Source organism: Abramis brama (assembly GCF_963993115.1).
Source record: "Abramis brama genome assembly, chromosome: 4".
Taxonomy (NCBI): domain Eukaryota; kingdom Metazoa; phylum Chordata; class Actinopteri; order Cypriniformes; family Leuciscidae; genus Abramis; species Abramis brama.
The window spans coordinates 22,741,066-22,760,938 of NC_139966.1; the positions used below are offsets into that span (position 1 = coordinate 22,741,066).

The 19,873-nt window shown below is 36.6% G+C and overlaps 1 protein-coding gene across 2 annotated transcripts; it reads right to left on the reverse strand.

The window, feature by feature from the left end:
* Window positions 1–1,358: 1,358 nt before the first annotated feature.
* LOC311080987 (uncharacterized protein) lies at window positions 1,359–14,532 on the reverse strand. Of its 2 annotated transcripts, XM_084111310.1 has the most exons (8): window positions 13,152–14,532; window positions 12,856–12,906; window positions 11,577–11,624; window positions 11,316–11,384; window positions 10,051–10,101; window positions 3,146–3,193; window positions 2,885–2,953; window positions 1,359–2,620 (listed from the first exon to the last, which is right to left on the reverse strand). In XM_084111310.1, the coding sequence occupies exons 1-8, from the start codon at window positions 13,227–13,229 to the stop codon at window positions 2,321–2,323; spliced, it is 714 nt and encodes a 237-aa protein (XP_083967436.1). In that variant the 5' UTR covers window positions 13,230–14,532; the 3' UTR covers window positions 1,359–2,320. The 2 variants fall into 2 exon arrangements, with proteins under 2 accessions (XP_083967436.1, XP_083967437.1); XM_084111311.1 differs by having other exon boundaries at window positions 1,359–2,953.
* Between the last annotated feature and the right edge of the window lie 5,341 nt (window positions 14,533–19,873).

The following is a 19,873-nucleotide window of genomic DNA, read 5'->3' on the forward strand; positions in this document are numbered from 1 at the left end:
AAGATAGATTAGTTAGAACTAAAGAAAGATAGATTAGTTAGAGAGTAAGATAGATAGGTTAGAAAAAGAAAGATTAGTAAGAAAGAAATGAAGATTAGTTATAAAGAAAGATTGGTAAGAAAGAAAGATTAGTAAGAAAGAAAGAGATAAGTTAGAACTTAAGAAAGATAGATTAGTTAGAGAGTAAGATAGATAGGTTAGAAAGAAAGAAAGATTAGTAAGAAAGAAATGAAGGTTAGAAAGAAAGAAAGATTAGTAAGAAAGAAATGAAGATTAGTTATAAAGAAAGATTGGTTATAAAAAAAGATTGGTTATAAAGAAAGATTGGTTAGAAAGAAAGATTAGTTATAAAAAAAAGATAGATTAGTAAGTAAGAAAGATAGATTAGTTATAAAGAAAGAAAAAGATTAGTAAGAAAGAAAGAAAGATTAGTTAAAGAAAGAAAGATTAGTTAGAAAGAAAGATAGATTAGTTAGAAAGAAAGCTAGATTAGTAAGAAAGAAAGAAAGAAAGATAAAGTTAGAAAGAAAGAAAGATAGATTAGTTAGAAATTAGATTAGTTAGAAAGAAAGAAAGAAAGAAAGAAAGAAAGAAAGAAAGAAAGAAAGAAAAAGATTAGTAAGAAAGAAATGAAGATTAGTTAGAAAGAAAGAAAGAAAAAAGAAAGGTTATAAAGAAAGAAAGAATTCTCAGAACGGGACGTTTTGAGGCAAAGTCAGTGACGGATCCAGGACTGAAAAGAATACCTGTTTTGAATTATCCCCTGTAGCCAAGGTGAAACACCTGGATTAACTGTCCACACATCTAGAAAATGACACCGGCCGGATTAGTTCTATGGCAGCTGTTGCCAGTTTGTCGATTGGCACTCTCGCGTTTTTTTCCATCGGTAGGCCAATATAGGCACGGACTGCGACTCAAACGACTTCTCAAAGCGCAGAGCTATATCTGGCTAGGTAATCTAGCTATTAGGCTATATCAAGCGTCTTTGTGTGGAAATATAAAAAATGTTTTAGATATTTAACTGTTATATTTAAGTGAATATTATTTACTGATATTTATTTCAATGCTTTAAAGGCTTTAGTATGATGTTTCATTGACGCAAGTGCTCAAATAAACACGCATGTCTTTTACGAAATCGATGTTTGAGCCTTGTTTATTATTATATTATTTCAAAATGTATTTAATTGAGATGTGTGTGTGTGTGTGTGTATTAGAGTTGAGCCGGATACTTTTTCAAAATTCTCGTAGAGTTTTTTTCTCTCATCAAAACGATTATGTTCATCAGTGGTTGTATATCAAGCAGGGACACGCAAACGTTTGCATTATGTTTTGTGACTTCGGATTGAAGCGCGCGTAGAGTTAAGACAGTGTGGTGTATGCGCGAGCCACACGAGAAAACACTGTATCCGCGCCACTGATCGCAGCGGCAACGAGCACTTTGATCACTTGATTTAAACACATTTCAGCTAGTATCTTATTTAAAAAACTAACGAAATGAATGCTCTGCCAGTTAACTGGAGATGTTTTATTTATTTGTAGAATTGGTACATTTGTGTCGCGAGATGTTTTAAAAAGTGGTGGGAACATGTCCCATCCGCAAATTACGCCTATGCCCGTAGTTTATTGCTTATTTATCATTAGCAAAAGTTTGTTTCATGTTACACAAGTAGGCTACACCGAAGAAAATTCCTAGTCTGTGAAACCTTTCATTGACAATGGCAATAAAATCTATTCTGATTCTGATTTATACTTGGATTCATAGCCTACTCATATCACATAGCAGATAGCACATCCTGTTTTTGATTTGAACATTGTCGACAGTTTATCTTATTTTTTATTCAGTGTAGCCTACACAAGAGTTGCCTATACAGTTTTATCGGTAGATGCTAAGAGACATTTATATATGACCTGTTTGCAAACATATATTTTTTTTTCTATGATGGCACATTTTCCCTCCTGTGCTTTACAGCTTTACAGGGGGTATGGCTTATCTAAATGAGATGTAAATGAGCCCTATTGTCACTCCCAGCAGGAGAGAGAGGCGAGAACTGCTGAGATCTTTCAGAGGCTGTTTTCTCATCTTTGTGCTTTTTTGAGTGCCTACCTTTAAATGGCCATAACTTCTCCAAATATTATCAGATTTCCTTGTGTTACACATCGTTGGAAAGCTTGGAGACTACACTTTCAGAAACCGTGAATAACTCAAAATGCCCCAGAACCGACTTGTGTCCCTACTTTCCGTGACTGGTTACATACTTCGCTCATTTTGATCAATATATACATTTTTTTTATTTATTATAAATGGCATAAGAGTGTATAATCAGTGTGAATGAAAGTAACAATAAGAAATAAGAAAGATGAGAGAATAAGAAATACTAATTAGATGAATTATAGAGCATAAAACAAAACTTAAGGCACACATCGAGAAAGTGTGACAGGCAGAGAAATGGAGTCTTATATTAAAAAAAGAAAGGAATAAAGAGAATATATTACTTATAAGAACAAAATACTTACCCTTACACTTCACACCAATCCACTTAAAACCAGAAAAGGGTCCACTACAGCGGTTACATTTATTCAAAGTTGATACTGCCGAGGAGATTACATCATGTTTGCAATTCTGTTGAAAAAAAGAAAGAATATTAGCCTAATTCCTTGTTATAAAAATCTGCTGAGACTTCTCTAAATACCATGGTACATATTGGCTGAGTGCTCATAGAAATGATTACCTGTCTAGCTATTGTGAACATGACCATTTCAAACAGCAGTGTTAAATTAGTGTGGAACCTAAACTCTGTTGGGCAGAGGCTCTCCAGGAGCAGGGCTCCCTTACCTTAGGCAAACCCTTTCTAGGTTACATTCACACACACAAATTAAAAATCACCTTCTCTGATCCATCATCTGCCTCACCGCTGACAAAACCCTTGGTGTGTTGTTCTGTTTCAGATATCACCTACAAAATATTTTTAAACATTTGTAAACACAGATAAGCAGAAAATCATGTGTACTGCTTTATGAGAAATATGAAAACATTTCTTATAACTAACCATTTACTCTAAAAGCCTTATTGGATTAGAAATCAACACGTCTTTGACAATTAAAAAAACATTAGAAATAAACGCATATTTCCAATGGTAAACATTACCTGTTGAGAGGGATCATAAAGTGTCAGCTGAGGATCAAGAGTAGAGATCTTGTGGGAGAGAGAAAAAAGGAGTTTAATGAAGATTATTTACTTTTTTACTTTCTGAATTATATATATATATAAAAAAAATATTTATAAATGAATTTCACTGTATATAGTCTGAAGTATTAAAGAAATGTATGTACAGTTTTAGAATTGACATCATTAAACAACAATACGCCATCGCATTCACGACTCTCCTGTGATTAAAGGCGACACTTTCGGTTTTCTTCCCACCGGAGCCTCACTTTCGATTTCAAAATAACGGCTGCGTGAAATCAGCGTATAGGGTTGAAAAATAAAGCAGATCTAGCAGATTTTAAGGCCTCTCTGTAAGCAATCGAGCTCTCCTTCCATGAAATGCGAAATACCTCTAGTTTTGTTTTCTTCCAGTTGCGCTCCATTTTTCTGGCTGCTCTCTTTAGGGCCCGAGTGTGCTCGCTGTACCACGGCGTTGGAGCATTTTCTTTAATCTTTTTTGAGCGCAACGGAGCAACTGTGTCTAAAGTGCTGGAAAAGAGAGAGTTAAAAGTTTCTGTCGCAATATCTAGTTCTTCTAAGCTATCTGGGATGCTGAGATGATGAAACTGATCAGGAAGATTATTAATAAAGCAATCTTTAGTGGCAGAAGTGATAGGTCTAACTAGAGTTGGGCGATATGCTCCATTTTCATATCGTCCTATCGCAGCCTGTGAGATCGGCGATACACGATATTATCGTGAGGGGGGCGGGGCTTACTTATTTGATTATTAACTTGCTTATTTACTCATCAATTTGCTTGTTTTATTACTTCCTTTTAAATGAAAATCTTTTTTTATTTTGCTAGTAAAGGTGGAGTGTTTATTAATAGGCTAAATCAGGTTATTTCCTGGAATAGTGAGGTAAAAAAAATATCCTAATCATTCTTGTATCTGACTCTGAGTATTTCAACATGTCAGCGGGAAATTTACGGACACACATTATCCTCTCACGCAGTTACAGATGCAGCATTCTGTAACTACACTGTACGTCTGCACGAGATGTGAACAAGTTTTAATAATTTCTTGGGTCAAGAAAGAGTCGGAGTCTGCGATATATGTCCTCCTACCAGTGCTCTCTCTGCCTTGATGCACTTCATATGCGCACCGCACTTCAATAAGCCCAAATAACGCGGGTTTTAAATGCCGGGAGAAATCAGAGGCAAAAATCTAAAAGTCGATCGGTTATAGGCTACTTAAACTTATGACTTGACTCTGATAAAGGAAAACGGGTTAATGCGTTTACATGACCACATGCATTGTCAGTTTATTCAGCATAGCCTAATCGAGTTAAGAACGTGCATGTAAACGCTCTCATTCCCTGAAAACGAAAGCAGAAACCGACTGAGCTTTCGCTGCATTAACGGCGCATTCTCTCAGAGACGACGGTGGATATAATGGTAGGCTACAGCAACTATCTTAATTTACTGGCTTAATATTTCTCTTGTGGACTTACATTATTGACAGTGAAAAAATTAGAAGAATATTTCTTGTTAAACTGGCAGAGTTTCACAGATGCTTCGTGAACTAAAGACTTTAGTAGGCCTAGGCGCCCTATATAATTTTATTGATATTATAATTATAATTAATATTTTGTAATTGTATTGTTTTTAGTGTTATTAGTGTCATTAAATATTTTGTTAATGAAGGCCTACCATGGAAACCAAATACTGACGAACAACGATGCCGTCTTTATCTTGGCTCTGTATAAGAATGATGCGTCTGTTAAAACAAGCACTCTTGACAATTTGTGAATGGATCACCTTGCAATTAAATTTCGTTGTGGGAATTAGTTTTTTTTTTTGTCTGTTTTAAAAACATTTTCTTTGAGGAGTCCTCACACGCGCGCGTCGTGTCGCAAGTGTGGTGATGTCGCAAGTGTGGTTGTGGTGATGTCGTGAATTTAGGCAAGGCAAATATAATTGTAGTTCCTAATTAATTTAATAACTATACTAGCTTCATAATAATAATAATAATAATAATAATAATTTAATACATTAATGGGAAAACAAGCCAATTATCGTATTGATATCGTCAAAGGCATCTGCTATCGACAATATCTCTGTCTATCGTCGATACACGATACTATCGTCTATCGGCACAACCCTAGGTCTAACATATTTGCAACACGGAGTCGACTTTGCAGCCTTGGCTAAATGAAGTTTACACGAGACTAGATAATGATCTGAGATGTCATCGCTCTGCTGCAGAATTTCAACGGCATCAACTTTGATTCCATGTGATAATATTAGATCTAGAGTATGATTACGACAATGAGTAGGTCCTGACACGTGTTGTCTAACTCCAATAGAGTTAAGAATGTCTTTAAAAGCCAATCCCAATGCATCTTTTTCGTTATCCACATGTATATTAAAATCACCAACAATTAGTACTTTATCTGCAGCCAATACTAACTCTGATAGAAAATCAGCAAATTCTTTGATAAAGTCTGTATGGTGCCCTGGTGGCCTGTATATAGTAGCCAGCACAAATCTCAAACGTGATTTATCATTTACACTATATATTGCTATATTAAGCAACAACACTTCAAAAGAATTACATTTAAAACAAGACTTCTTAGTTATTCTGAAGATATTACTATAAATTACAGCAACTCCTCCCCCTTTGCGTTTCAGACGAGGCTCATGTTTATAACAGTAATCTTGCGGGGTGGACTCATTTAAAGTAATATAACTGTCTGGTTTTAGCCAGGTTTCTGTCAAACACAGCACATCTAGGTTATAGTCTGTAATCATATCATTAACAATAAGTGCTTTTGAAGTAAGGGATCGAATATTCAGCAACCCAAGCTTTATCATTTGTTCATTCGTATTACATCTGTTTTTTATTTGTTGAACAACAATTACATTTTTACCCTTGAACGGGTTTAGGAGTTTTTTGTATCGTCCTAATTCGGGGAACAGACACAGTCTCTATATGATGATATCTAGGTGAAAGAGGCTCTATGTGATGGGATTTATCTGACCTTGGTGACGCGAGGCCACTAGCAGACGGTCGGTTTAGCCAGTCTGTCTGCTTCCTGACCTGAGCCCCAGATTGTCATGTTTGAGCTCTAAGACTATGAGCCATATTACTAGAGAGAAGAGCAGCACCATCCCAGGAGGGATGAATACCATCTCTTTTCAACAGGTCAGGTTTGCCCCAAAAACTTTTCCAATTGTCTGCGCCGACGTGAATAATAATCTTAGAGAATTTACGATTAGCATTAGCCAGCACTTTTAAATTTGCTTTGATGTCAGGCGCTCTGGCTCCCGGAAAACATGTGACTATGGTGGCTGGTGGCTCTATTTTCACGTTCCGTGTAATAGAATCGCCAATAACTAGGGCACGTTCAACAGGATTCTCAGTGGGTGTTTCACTGAGTGAGGAGAATCTATTTGAAGTTGTAACAATTAACCCTCTGGGGTCAGCAATCATTAATGTAAACGCACACAGAGAGCACGCGCTATTCAAACGCAAATGATCTGAAGCAATCCATGCAAACGTGTCAACGCCCACATCAGCTGGATAAAACACACTGCGAGTTTAATCAGACTTGTGCCCTTTATGTCATCTTGCTTCGCTGTGAGGAATAATCCTTAGGAATAATTTAGTTTCACATCGAGGACCAACGGATTCAGCTATTCAGAGCACTGTAGTAAGTTTTTTATTCTTAAGTGCTTTGTTCTAATCGCGATATGCAATAGTGTCTGTAAACGCAAAAAGACTGTTTGAATATGAATCGCGTGTCTGTGTGTGAATGAATGAATGGCACAGATGTTTACTACAGCTGTGAACAACAGCGCGCATCTGTGCCTTTCGTTAACACTTGCACTTACATTAGTAAACATGTTATTTTTACATGAACACATCTACTAGTTTAGCTTTTACCAAACTATATTGCAATACTGAGATGAGTAAAAATCGACTGAAATATGTTTAAATAAAATGTCTTTGTATAAGCAACGTATTAAACTGCAAATTAACATGTATATGCAAATATATCATAAAAACGATGTGTTACAGATGAAATATGAATGTTTAGACAAGATTTCGTTGATTAGTTTTGGATAGATTATAAAGTTTTTACTGTAAAAAAGACTACGGTCACATCAAATAAGCTTTTGTTCACCAATTTCTGCTCACGTTAAATATATAGTATGTGATGTTTTGTGAAAAATAAAGTAGGTATATTGAATTATCAATTAAGATGTTAGCATAGTGTTTGTTCCAATATTCAAACTAATGAATCCTTAACTTTGAAATACGTATGATAAAATCAAAGTATACTTTTTACAAAGAAAGATTACACTTGAAATATTGTTAAAATTGTAATTGTTGATTCATATGTGAAAACTGTTTAATAAAATAGCAAAACATTCACAAGGTAGAAGTAACATCTTAATAAGTCAATATAAACCTTCTCATTACATTATTTTAGTTTTTTATTAGTGACATTTGGGGAGAGGATATATTCCAAAACTTTCTGAAAATACAGTATGAGAATTAACTGCATAGTTACTAGAAATGTTTACCTTGGATATTATGCAATTTGCATGCATACAAAATAAGTCCTCACATTCTTTACTTGTGGTATACCCTCTCAGTGACACACCCGAATGAAAGGCTCGTTATGTGGCTCATTATGCGGGTCGTCTTCTCAGGTGTGAATCACGACCCCATGCATATTGCCTTTCCAAACAAAATGTGTCTTACAAAGTTTAAATCAATGTATTGTTTTATGTGAATGATTAGGCAGGATGATTTTCAGATCATTTTGAAGAAAAAACTCTCGGCGACAACATCCATTATTCAAAAGTCTTGTGGACACATATTTAGTATGTGTTTTTTGGCCTTATTTCAGAAACTTTAATTTTTTGTTAAAGCATAAACATTATTCTCTCAAAAATACAAACATGTACACACATGTTGCTCACATATTATGGTAGCCCTGTTTGTGCTAAATAGAGTGTAATTATACCTTTGCCATTAATATGTTTATAAGCAACTGAAAAAAGCACAAATGTCAGGGCATGTCAAAACATCTCAAGGACCCCCAAAACACCTCAGACCCCAGAGGGTTAATGTGTGTGAGAATGTACTCTAGCACAAAGTCCTCACTGGTATGGCTTTTTATGAGGACAGTATCTTATCTACATGAAAACAAACTATGCAACATATGGAGATTAGGGCTGTAACGATACGCGATATGAAACCGAAACCACGATACTCAGATCTACGATCCTGTGTTGCGTTGTGAGAAGGCAGAATCGCAACACACCCCTTCCAACTCCTAGAGTCATCCTTCCCTTCAAGATCCACATCTTTAAATTACTATTGGGAGACGTGACATTTGCAGTCAAAACTTGAAATATAAATTCTCAGAAAACGCATTTAATACCAATATATTGAAACATCTGTTTATATATCCATACTCCCTTAATAAAGGAGTCCAGACATTAGAAAAATATCAGTTTACATATGCTTTTTATATTTAATATAAGGGAAATAGGCTATACATGCGTTACGGACGTGACACAAAAAATCTTTAACTTTTAGGTGGCAAATGTTTTTTTTGTAATTCTGTGAATTACACTGCGCAAACCAAAAGTAATACTACCCACTGAATGAAGAAGGGTTGGCTCTCCACAGAACTTTCTACGAATTATTTATCATGTTTCGCATTTATGAGGAAAAAACAATGTTAAGGATGTGACAGTTCTCTGTTACGGACGTGAGCACTCTAAAAGCAGCACTAGAAGCTTTCAAACTTTCACAGAGACCTCAAATACGCATTTAAAACACCAAATATTAAGGATTGGCATATCAAGTAAAATAATATTCGATGATTGTTTGAAAATCGTACCTCTCCCCCGACATGCTCAACGATAAGACGGCGTTCACTCAAATCCCGCTCCGACATTGAATGTCTCTGTACTGTAGGCTAATAGGCCTACATGTTGTAGCCCAGTCATTAAAGAAAACGATTTAGTTTCATATTTATGTTTAAATAAAATAATACACTTTTTAATTTAATCTATGTTGATTATATGAAAAGTGAAAAGCGTGAGTAAGATCATAATATGCGCAGTATATCAGGAGACGAGTGGGCAGACATGATTGACCACTTCATTAAGTTTGTTTTTGTAGAAAGCCTTTCTTTAAAGTGAATTTTGTTAAATTGTGTTATCTTAATTTTAATCAATGTTTCATCAACCAATTGAATGGATTTAATAAATAATAAATATAGCAGGCAATATAATCAGGACACGGAGGCGCAGGCGCGTGAACTGGAGCTCGTCTCATAAATGAACCGAAACTCAGCATATAAGCTACTTGCCTCACAGACCGGAGACATATATCGATAGAAAGCTTGGAATGTGTAGCCTACTGTGTAGCCTACTTTTAAACAAAACAATTCAAAACGAAAAAAAGAAAACAGACTGCTCTCGGCTCATGTAATCCGTATGTGCATTTCTCTCCGGCGAGTTCACTACTGCGAAGATCGCGAGTCAGCATCGTCAACTTCATCTTTGACACAGAAAACACTTGTTTATTAATAAACAATAGAAATGTCTCCTTGCTATATTTGACATTCATAATCATTACTTTTACCGGTTCTTTGTGACAGCTTTTAGGCGCGCTTTAGGTCCCTTACATGGCGTCACTACCGCTTAATAGTTAATATTGTTCTTTGGTGTTCAGTTTATACAGGTTTTTCAAACTATCTTATTTAATAAAAATATTAAATATTTAATTTAACATTAAAAAAAATATATAAAAAATCGTGAAACGATCCGAATCGTGGGTTTGCTGTATCGTTATAAACTTATATGGTACATAAATTACCTGTTGATTGGTGTCATTAAGTCTCAACTGAGGATCCGTCTCGGTTGAAATCTTATGAGGAACAAAGAAAACAGTTTGATTATAAATACATAAATTTGCACAATTGCTTTTACACAAACTATGGTCCAATCCGACTGTACTGAAGTAAGAGAAACACTGTTAGTACTGTAGTGACAGTACTCTAGTAAGTGAATATGAGGACATACAGACACAAACTATGGTCCAATCTGACTGTAGTGAAAAATCTGCTGAGACTTCTCTAAATACCATGGTACATATTGGCTGAGTGCCCATAGAAATGATTACCTGTCTAGCTATTGTGAACATGACCATTTCAAACAGCAGTGTTAAATTAGTGTGGAACCTAAACTCTGTTGGGCAGAGGCTCTCCAGGAGCAGGGCTCCCTTACCTTACACCGTGTCCTAACTACACGCGACGCGAGAAGATTCCAGCGACAGGCAGTGTGTCTGTCCACACTAGACGCAACGCGACTGTGAGACACCACAACGTCAATCAAAAATCACAGCCAATCAGAACAGTGTGTGGGCGGGGTCTCGCGGCAAGTGCACAGCACTAGAGAGTTATCTTGACGGCAATCGCACGAAAATGGATTAGTAGCTACATAATCAAATTATAAAATATTACACCATTAAAAAAATACATAGGCTACTGAGTTACTAAAACAATCTTTGTCAAATAATACACTTGTTTGTTCACAGTTTTAACGTTCTTGTTTCCATTTGTTTAATTTCAAGATCTGAGGTGAATTATATCCATTGTTGCTTTTACAGCTTCATAGCTGGAGCACTAAATGACATTCAAAGTCACATTACACACTTTTAACATTAAAGGTATAGCGGAGGATTTTTTTACTTCCGGGTGGGTAGTGTATACTATTGGTCCTCCTAATTGTCAATCATTCTGGTGAATCAATCAAACTTTTCAAAAAGTCGAGAGGGCGGGTCTTATCTAAAATTCGGAAAGATCCTCCGCTATACCTTTAAATGAAGCACATAAATAGTGCCTGAGATTATCATTGCCATACTTTGTGTTTGTTGTTCCAGTGCGACATCGCAGGAAAATAGAAACCATTTCTAAATTAGAAACGTCGCGTGTCGACGTCGCAGCTGGTTAGGACAAAAACTTTGATTAATATGGAAAATATACCTTTTATCGCGTGTCGCGGCGTCGCGTCGCGTGTAGTTAGGACACGGTGTTAGGCAAACCCTTTCTAGGTTACATTCACACACAAATTAAAAATCACCTTCTCTGATCCATCATCTGCCTCACCGCTGACAAAACCCTTGGTGTGTTGTTCTGTTTCAGATATCACCTATGAAATATTTTTAAACATTTGTAAACACAGATAAGCAGAAAATCATGTGTACTGCTTTATGAGAAATATGAAAACATTTCTTATAACTAACCATTTACTCTAAAAGCCTTATTGGATTAGAAATCAACACGTCTTTGACAATTAAAAAAACATTAGAAATAAACGCATATTTCCAATGGTAAACATTACCTGTTGAGAGGGATCATAAAGAGTCAGCTGAGGATCAAGAGTAGAGATCTTGTGGGAGAGAGAAAAAAGGAGTTTAATGAAGATTCATTTCAGAATAACAGATAATACAGGTGAATTCATAGATTAACAATTAATGTGTGTGAGAATGTACTCTAGCACAAAGTCCTCACTGGTATGGATTTTTGTGAGGACAGCATCTTATCTACATGAAAACAAACTATTCAACGTATGGAGATTCTACATGATTTTGCCAAAACTTAAAGGGGTGGTAAAACACCTTTTTTCGAAGGCTTGATTGTGTTTGTGGGGTGCACTGTAACATGTGTTCATGCTTCGTTTTTAAAAATTCGCATTTTTCACATATTTAACCATTATTCTACACTGCTCTGTCCCTCCTTGTAAAAACGGTCGGATGATTTCCGGGTTCTATGAAGCCCCGCCCTCAAAAATACGCAATGGGCTCAGATTGGTTAGCTGGCCCAGTGTGCTGTGATTCGCTAACCGCCAAGTGCAAGTTCGCTGCGCTGGTGATATTAAACAGAAGTTTGTATGTGTTCGTCGGATACGTATGAATTAGCATTTAACAAACTGGTTTGTGGAGCCAAACAGCGTTGTCCTTCGTTTACTTCCTTGCTACAACGTACAATTAACAATACGAACTATTACAGGAAAACGCATCAACGAAAAAAAATCATACCTACAGGTTGTGGCTCGTAAACAACAGTTGGAACTGCTCGATCTTTCAGGACAAGCCGTTTGTGAATCCTGCATTGAACTCGCGTAGATTGAGGAAGCTTTCCTCCGGAAAATGTGCAGCACAGAGAGTGGCATTTGGATTATAATTATGAGGGACCAAGTAAAAAATAAATTGTAACCGTCCTTAGGAAGACAACAAAGTGGACCTGCAATCTGGGTGAAAATAACAGCATTTCGACGGCATAGCAGCAACGACACTCTACTGCCACAACAACTCTTTTCCAAAGCAACATAAAATTGCCTCGCCCCCTTTATTTATTGTGTTCCCAGAGGAGGGGTTTATGTAAATATTGGGCTTAGTGATGTCAGCAAGCCCACAGGAATGTCGTGTAGTCCCTATCAGCCGTTTCTGTAGTTCTTAGAAATTGATTTCTTTAAATGCAAATCTCTCCCTTTGCTTTAAACTTTGAACGTTGTAACTTTGCAGATGTTGTTTTATGCTCAAACAGCAACATTACACACTAACTACAGTTAGAAAAGTCAAATCGTGTTTTACCACCCCTTTAAATGGTACATAAATTACCTGTTGATTGGTGTCATTAAGTCTCAACTGAGGATCCGTCTCAGTTGAAATCTTATGAGGAACAAAGAAAACAGTTTGATTATAAATACATAAATTTGCACAATTGCTTTTACACAAACTATGGTCCAATCCGACTGTACTGAAGTAAGAGAAACACTGTTTGTACTGTAGTGACAGTACTCTGGTAAATATGAGGACATACAGACACAAACTATGGTCCAATCTGACTAATACTGAACTTCTGTCTATCCTTCTCAATACACAATATGACACCAGCAGTGAATATGAGGACATACAGACGTGGCTGCTTCTTCTTTAGTTTTTAATTTGGTCCTCCTGGATCTTGTAGCTGCCATCTCCTGCAAAGGCCACATGGTGTTTTTAATCAGTTTACAACATGACTTTTAGATATCACTGACATAATCAACTGTTTTACACCTTTATTTGTTATTATGAACGGTGAAATTATTAACAATAACGATTATTATACATACCAGGATGTAATACCAATAAGTTTTACTAGTACAGTAAAACATGAATCTTGTGTTTAGTGATTTTAATTTTTTTTAAACATGCTGCTTTTCTCTCTCAAACACACTGTAGATGTCCCTAAAGTTAACCATTATAATTTGACTAACAGCACCTTCCTCAGCTTAAAAACTAGGACTAGCTAAGGAACAAAGTTTCAGTTACAAATAATCACCATGCTTCGGGATACTAACGTTAAATAATAGTTGTTAGGCCTAAATTGCACGACAGGGACCTAGAAATTGAGTAGGTTATCGAACTAACATTAACGTTATACTGATTCACAAGTCAACCTCATTACACTGCCCAAATGTTCCGCGAAATAAATATGATCTCAATATGGCAATAACGTGATTAATAAGTTCAATATTAAATTAAATCCTCACGCGTTGTGAAATACAGACACGTGTCACCAAAGCTAGCTTATAGCCTAACTGCTAATTCAAATTAACTTTAGAATATTTCAAACTACTACCAACGGAATATAAAAATAATATTAATACAGTTTTTAGACTTGAAGTGTAGCTGGGTGCTTGGAATTTGAACACAATTCTTACCTGACGTCTCTTCACCGTGAAGACTGATCCGCACGTGGCTGGCTGTCTCAGAAATGTGGTGATGAATCGTTCATTAACGGGATCCGTTCATTGCGTCTGTCACGTGACAAATGAACGAAAGACTCGGAAGGTAAAGTTATTATTTATGTTACCTGTGAATTATTTTTTACTGCATTATAATTATTTCTTAATTCAGAATATGATCAAGATTGCGTAGGTGGATGTGTTTTGGGAATTTGCCTGTTAAAAGTATAACATTTAAAGCCCCTTAAATTAACGAAATGACTCGAAAAAAGATTCCTTCATTTTGATGAACGAGTTTGAACGAGATTAACACAGTGGTTTGACAAAACCCGAAATTATGAGGACTTCTTGCGATCAGCCAATCACAATCCTCAATTCCATACACATGGGTGAATATTCATGAGGAGATGCAGTACCACTGACCCACCTACAGAGGCGCTGTCTCGATACACAGCTGATACACAAAATCATGTAATTGTGAACTATGGGGACATGAGCTGAAATTTTGACTTTGAGCTCCCCCTAGCAATAGAAACACTTCTACATTGTCAGTATTATGAGGACACTGGCCCTGTCCTCATAATTCAAAATGTCCTCATAGTGTGGTGTGTATTCATATGAAATGTCCTCATAAATCACAAAAACACACACACACACACACACACACACACACACACACACACACACACACACACACAGCATAGTTAACCATGATTTACCATGATATACCACGTTCTAGTATTATTTACCAGGAGATAAACGACAATCTAGTATTATTTACTTTGATTTACCATGTTTCTAGCCTGATTTATCACATTACTAGCAATTATTTGAAGTGTCAGTGCAAATAAAGTGATTAACACTGACAAAATATGATTGTGTTATAATAGTTATTGCTATATAAGTGATTTTTTTAGTGTGTATTCAAGTATGAATGCAAGCACGTTGAAATATTTCATTAATAAGTAGAATGGCCAGCAGAGGGCAGTAGAAGACCACTTATTGGCTCACTTTCACTTTAAACCAGTTTTCTGCACTAAAGCAAACCAGTTTATCCATGTTAACTCAATGCATGCTTACACACACACACACACACACACACACACACACACACACACACACACACACACACACAGCATAGTTAACCATGATTTACCATGATTTACCACATTACTAGCAATTATTTGAAGTGTCAGTGCAAATAAAGTGATTAACACTGACAAAATATGATTGTGTTATAATAGTTATTGCTATATAAGTGATTTTTAGTGTGTATTCAAGTATAAATGCAAGCACATGTGGAAAAATTTAATTAATAAGTAGAATGGCCAGCAGAGGGCAGTAGAAGACCACTTATTGGCTCACTTTCACTTTAAACCTCATGATTTTGACCAGTTTTCTGCACTAAAGCAAACCAGTGTTTCCATGTTAACTCAATAATGCATACTTGCTACATATGCTACACACAATAATGCTACACACACACACACACACACACACACACACACACACACACACACACACACACACACACAAATGTTTCAGTGATATTGGTGTCACATTCACCTTCATCACATTCATCTTCTGTCTTCATCACATTCACCATCTGTCGTCATCACCTGCACCTGCTCCTCATCACCCTCCTCATCATCACCTGCTCCTCATCATCATAACCGTCACCTGTTGTCCTTGTCTTGATCTGTGTATTTAAGTTCCCCTCTCATCCATTATCATTGTCGGTTATTGTTTGTGCACTAGCACTCTGTTATGTTTGTTTTCATGTTGGAAAATAAAACCTTTGTTATATTTGTACCACACACACACACACACACACACACACACACACACACACACACACACACACACCATCATTTATCATGATTTACCATGGCTGATACCAATACCAATATGAGAAAATGACTATTTTAAACAGCAGGGGGCAGTAAAATACCACTTATTGGCTTAACATGCCATTAATTCATATCATTTTCACCTTTTTAACTGTTATAGAGGCAAATTTTGTCCGATCTGTCTGAAAATTTTCATGCTTGTTCAGGGTGATATTTCACACGTTCTGACTTGTTTTTAAGAAGGTCTGAGCATTGATTAAAGAGATATAGGCTTTCGGGGACACTTGGTAAAGGCCAGATTTTGAAGTGAACCTATTATAGCTATCCAAATGAAGTAGTTCAACTTTTTCTGACAATTATTGATCTAGTGAGTCCAGAGAATTGTATTGCACAAGTTTTGAACATTATGATATGAAAATTATATGATCAGAGATGGAAAAGACCATTTACAGCCAATACAGGCAGTTTACCATAGGAAATATATGATTTTAAAGCTTTTTAACAGTTATAGCGCCACCTATCGTCCGATCTCCATAGAATTTTTCATGCTTGTTAATGATGTTATGTCACATATGCTGACCAATTTTTGTGAAGTTCTGAGTTTTTATTTAGGATTTATAGGCTTTTTAATGTATTTTGACACGCCCATTTTATAAATTACCCTATTACAGCCATCCAAATGCAAAAGTTCAACTTTTTTTTGATAATTATTGATCTAGAGAGTCCAGAGAATTGTCCTAGACTGGTCTGGTTCCGATCGGGCAAAAAACCTAGGACTAGTTCGCAAAAGTAGGTTTTTAACATATTAATGAATAATTAATGAACAGTTTGATTGACAGCAATGGTTCTTGAGGCAAAGTTGTTCAGGATGAGGAGATCTATCAAATGATATGCATATTGTGTGGATATTTGTAACACCACGTGATTACAGAGCCGTAAAACTCGTTAGCGCCAACTAGTGGCCGATTTCTTTCAAAATTCTTACAGACCTTTAGGGCCATGAGCCGAACATGCCCATTGAGTTTCGTTCCGATCGGCCTCCGTTAACCTTGTCTAATAGGTGCTCAAACTTCGTTGGCCGATGGCGGCCATGTTTTTTGAGATACGCCAATGTCCTCATACACATACATGGCACCTTGGACCAAGACACTGCATACCAATTTTCAAGTCAATCGGACTAACGGTCAGGTGGTTATAGCCTGTTTTATGTTTTTTTCATTTTATAGCGCCACCATGAGGCCAATCGTCGCGATTTTTTTACTGTGACCCCAGAGTAAGCTCATACACATGTGTACCAAGTTTGGTGAAGATACCTCATTTACATCGGGAGTTATAGCCATTTTAGTAAAATAGGCCCCTCCCACAACGTACGTTTTGGCGCCCCTTAGCGACCGTGAATCGAAATTTCCACTTTTTTTCGATAATTATTGATATTCAGTCTCCAGAGAACATTTCTGCACTAGTTTGGTTCCAATCGGGCAAAAAACCAGGGACTAGTTCGCAAAAGTAGATTTTTGACAAAATTCAAAATGGCGGAAAATCTATCATGGCGGAAATGAAATCGGAGATATACGTTTTGTTCGTCAGGCGTCCAGCTTTCCAATGATATAAGACACTTGAGTCTACGACATACGGTCTAGGAGTTATGAGCAGTTTCGCGCTTTTGGTTGTTATAGCGCCACCTATGGGCCAATCGGGGTCATAATCTCTGAACCTTTCCTCGATTTTTGTACTACCATCTGTCAAAGTTTCAAAGTTCCAGCTCTTACGGTTTGGGCTGCACGATGCGTTTTACGGCGGAATAATAATAATAATAATTAAAGCTGCAAGCAGCATTTATCGGGGTTCAAGCATTTAAGGCCTTTAAGCACATAAGCATTTAAGACATTACGTTTTATTTAACAAGCTTTTAACCACTGAAATTATAGATGGAAAAATCCATTTACAGCCAATATAGGCAATTTACCATAGGAAATATGTAGTTTTAAAACTTTTTGCCAGTTATAGCGCCACCTATGGTCCGATCTACATGAAATTTTGCATGCTTGTTTAGAATGTTATGGCACATATGCTCACCCATTTTCGTGAAGTTCTGAGTTTTCGTTTAGGATTTATAGGCTTCTGAGTGCATTTTGCCACGCCCATTTTCTTTATGACCCAATTATACCCATGCGAAAAATGCAAAAGTTCAACTTTTTTTCGATAATTATTGATCTAGAGAGTCCAGAGAATTGTCCTAGACTGGTCTGGTTCTGATCGGGCGAAAAACCAGGGACTAGTTCGCAAAAGTAGGTTTTTAACATATTCATGAATATTTAATGAACAGTTTGATTGACAGTGATGGTTCTTGAGGCAAAGTTGTTCAGCATGAGCAGATCTATCAGATGATATGCATTTTGTGATGATAAGTGTAACACCACGTGATTACAGAGCCTTAAAACTCGTTAGCGCCAACTAGTGGCCGATTTCTTTCAAAATTCTTACAGACCTCTAGGGGCTTGAGCCGAACATGCCCATCGAGTTTCGCTCCGATCGGACGTCGTTAACGGTGCTCAAACCTCATTGGCCAATGGCGGCCATGTTTTTTGAGATACGCCAATATCCTTTTAGACATACATGGCCCCTTGGGCCAAGACACTGCATACCAAATTTCAAGTCATTCGGAAAAACGGTCAGTTGTCTATATGTTTTTATTTGTTTTATAGCGCCACCATGTGGCTAATCGACGCAATTTTTTTACTGTGACCTCAGATTGACCTCTTACACATGTGTACCAAGTTTGGTGAAGTTTACTTAATTACTTCTTGAGTTATAGCCATTTTAGTAAAATAGGCTCCTCCCACAACGTTAATTTTGCACCCCCTAGCGACCATTAATCGAAATTTCAACTTTTTTTCGATAATTATTGATCTTCAGACTCCAGAGAACAATTCCGCACTGGTTTGGTTCCGATCGGGCGAAAAACCAGGGACTAGTTCGCAAAAGTAGGTTTTTGACAAAATTCAAAATGGCGAAAAATCTATCATGGCGGAAATGAAATCGGAGATATACGTTTTTTTCTTCAGAAGCTCTGGATTTCAATGATATAAGACACTTGAAGCTACGCCTTACGATCTGGGAGTTCTGAGCAGTTTTGCGCTTTTGATTGCTATAGCGCCACCTATGGGCCGATTGGGCTGAGTCCGTGTATCTGAGTAGCGAGCAATAGTACTACCATCTGGCAAAGTTTCAAGTCTCTAGGTCTTACGGTTTGGGCTGCACGATGCGTTTTATGGCGGAAAAATAATAATAATAATTAAAGCTGCAAGCAGCATTTAGCGGGGTTCAAGCATTTAAGGCCTTTAAGACCTTAAAGCACAAAAGCATAAAAAGTTAGTAAGTTTTATTTAGCAAGCATGTAACCACTGACATCATAGATGGAAAAGATCATGTTCTAGCATGATTTATCATGATATACCACATTCTAAAATGATTTACCATAGTTCATCATGATTTATCATGGTTTACCATGATTTACCCTGTTCTAGCATAGTTTACCATGATTTACCATGTTCTAGCATGATATACCACGTTCTAGAATGATTTACTAGGATTCTTACATTATTTACCTTGATACACCACATTCTACTATTATTTACTATGACTTACCATGTTTCTAGCGTGATTTACCATGATTTACCACATTACTAGCAATTATGTGAAGTGTCAGTGCAAATGAAGTGATAAACACTGACAAAATATGATTGTGTTATAATAGTTATTGTTATACAAGTGATTTTTTTTAGTGTCTACTCTTAATATGAATGAATCCAAAAGCACATGTGAAAAGACTTCATTAATAAGTAGAATGGCCAGCAGAAGCCAGTAGAAGACCACTTATTGGCTCACTTTCACTTTAAACTTCATGATTTGCACCAGTTTTCTGCACTAAATCAAACCAGTCTTTCCATGTTAACTCAATAATGCATGCTTACACACACACACACACACACACACAAATATGTTTTTTGGATATGTTATTGAGAAAATATATTTAATTGTATAAAAATAGGCATTTCT

Excerpts from the sequence above, each read along its gene's own strand:
- LOC311080987 (XM_084111310.1), bottom strand. The coding sequence starts at position 13,229 with ATGTGGCCTTTGCAGGAGATGGCAGCTACAAGATCCAGGAGGACCAAA. Across the intron at positions 11,385-11,576 it reads TTTATGATCCCTCTCAACAG|GTGATATCTGAAACAGAACA; the intron begins GTAATGTTTACC and ends AATATTTCATAG. Across the intron at positions 2,621-2,884 it reads CAGATGATGGATCAGAGAAG|AATTGCAAACATGATGTAAT; the intron begins GTGATTTTTAAT and ends TTTTTTCAACAG.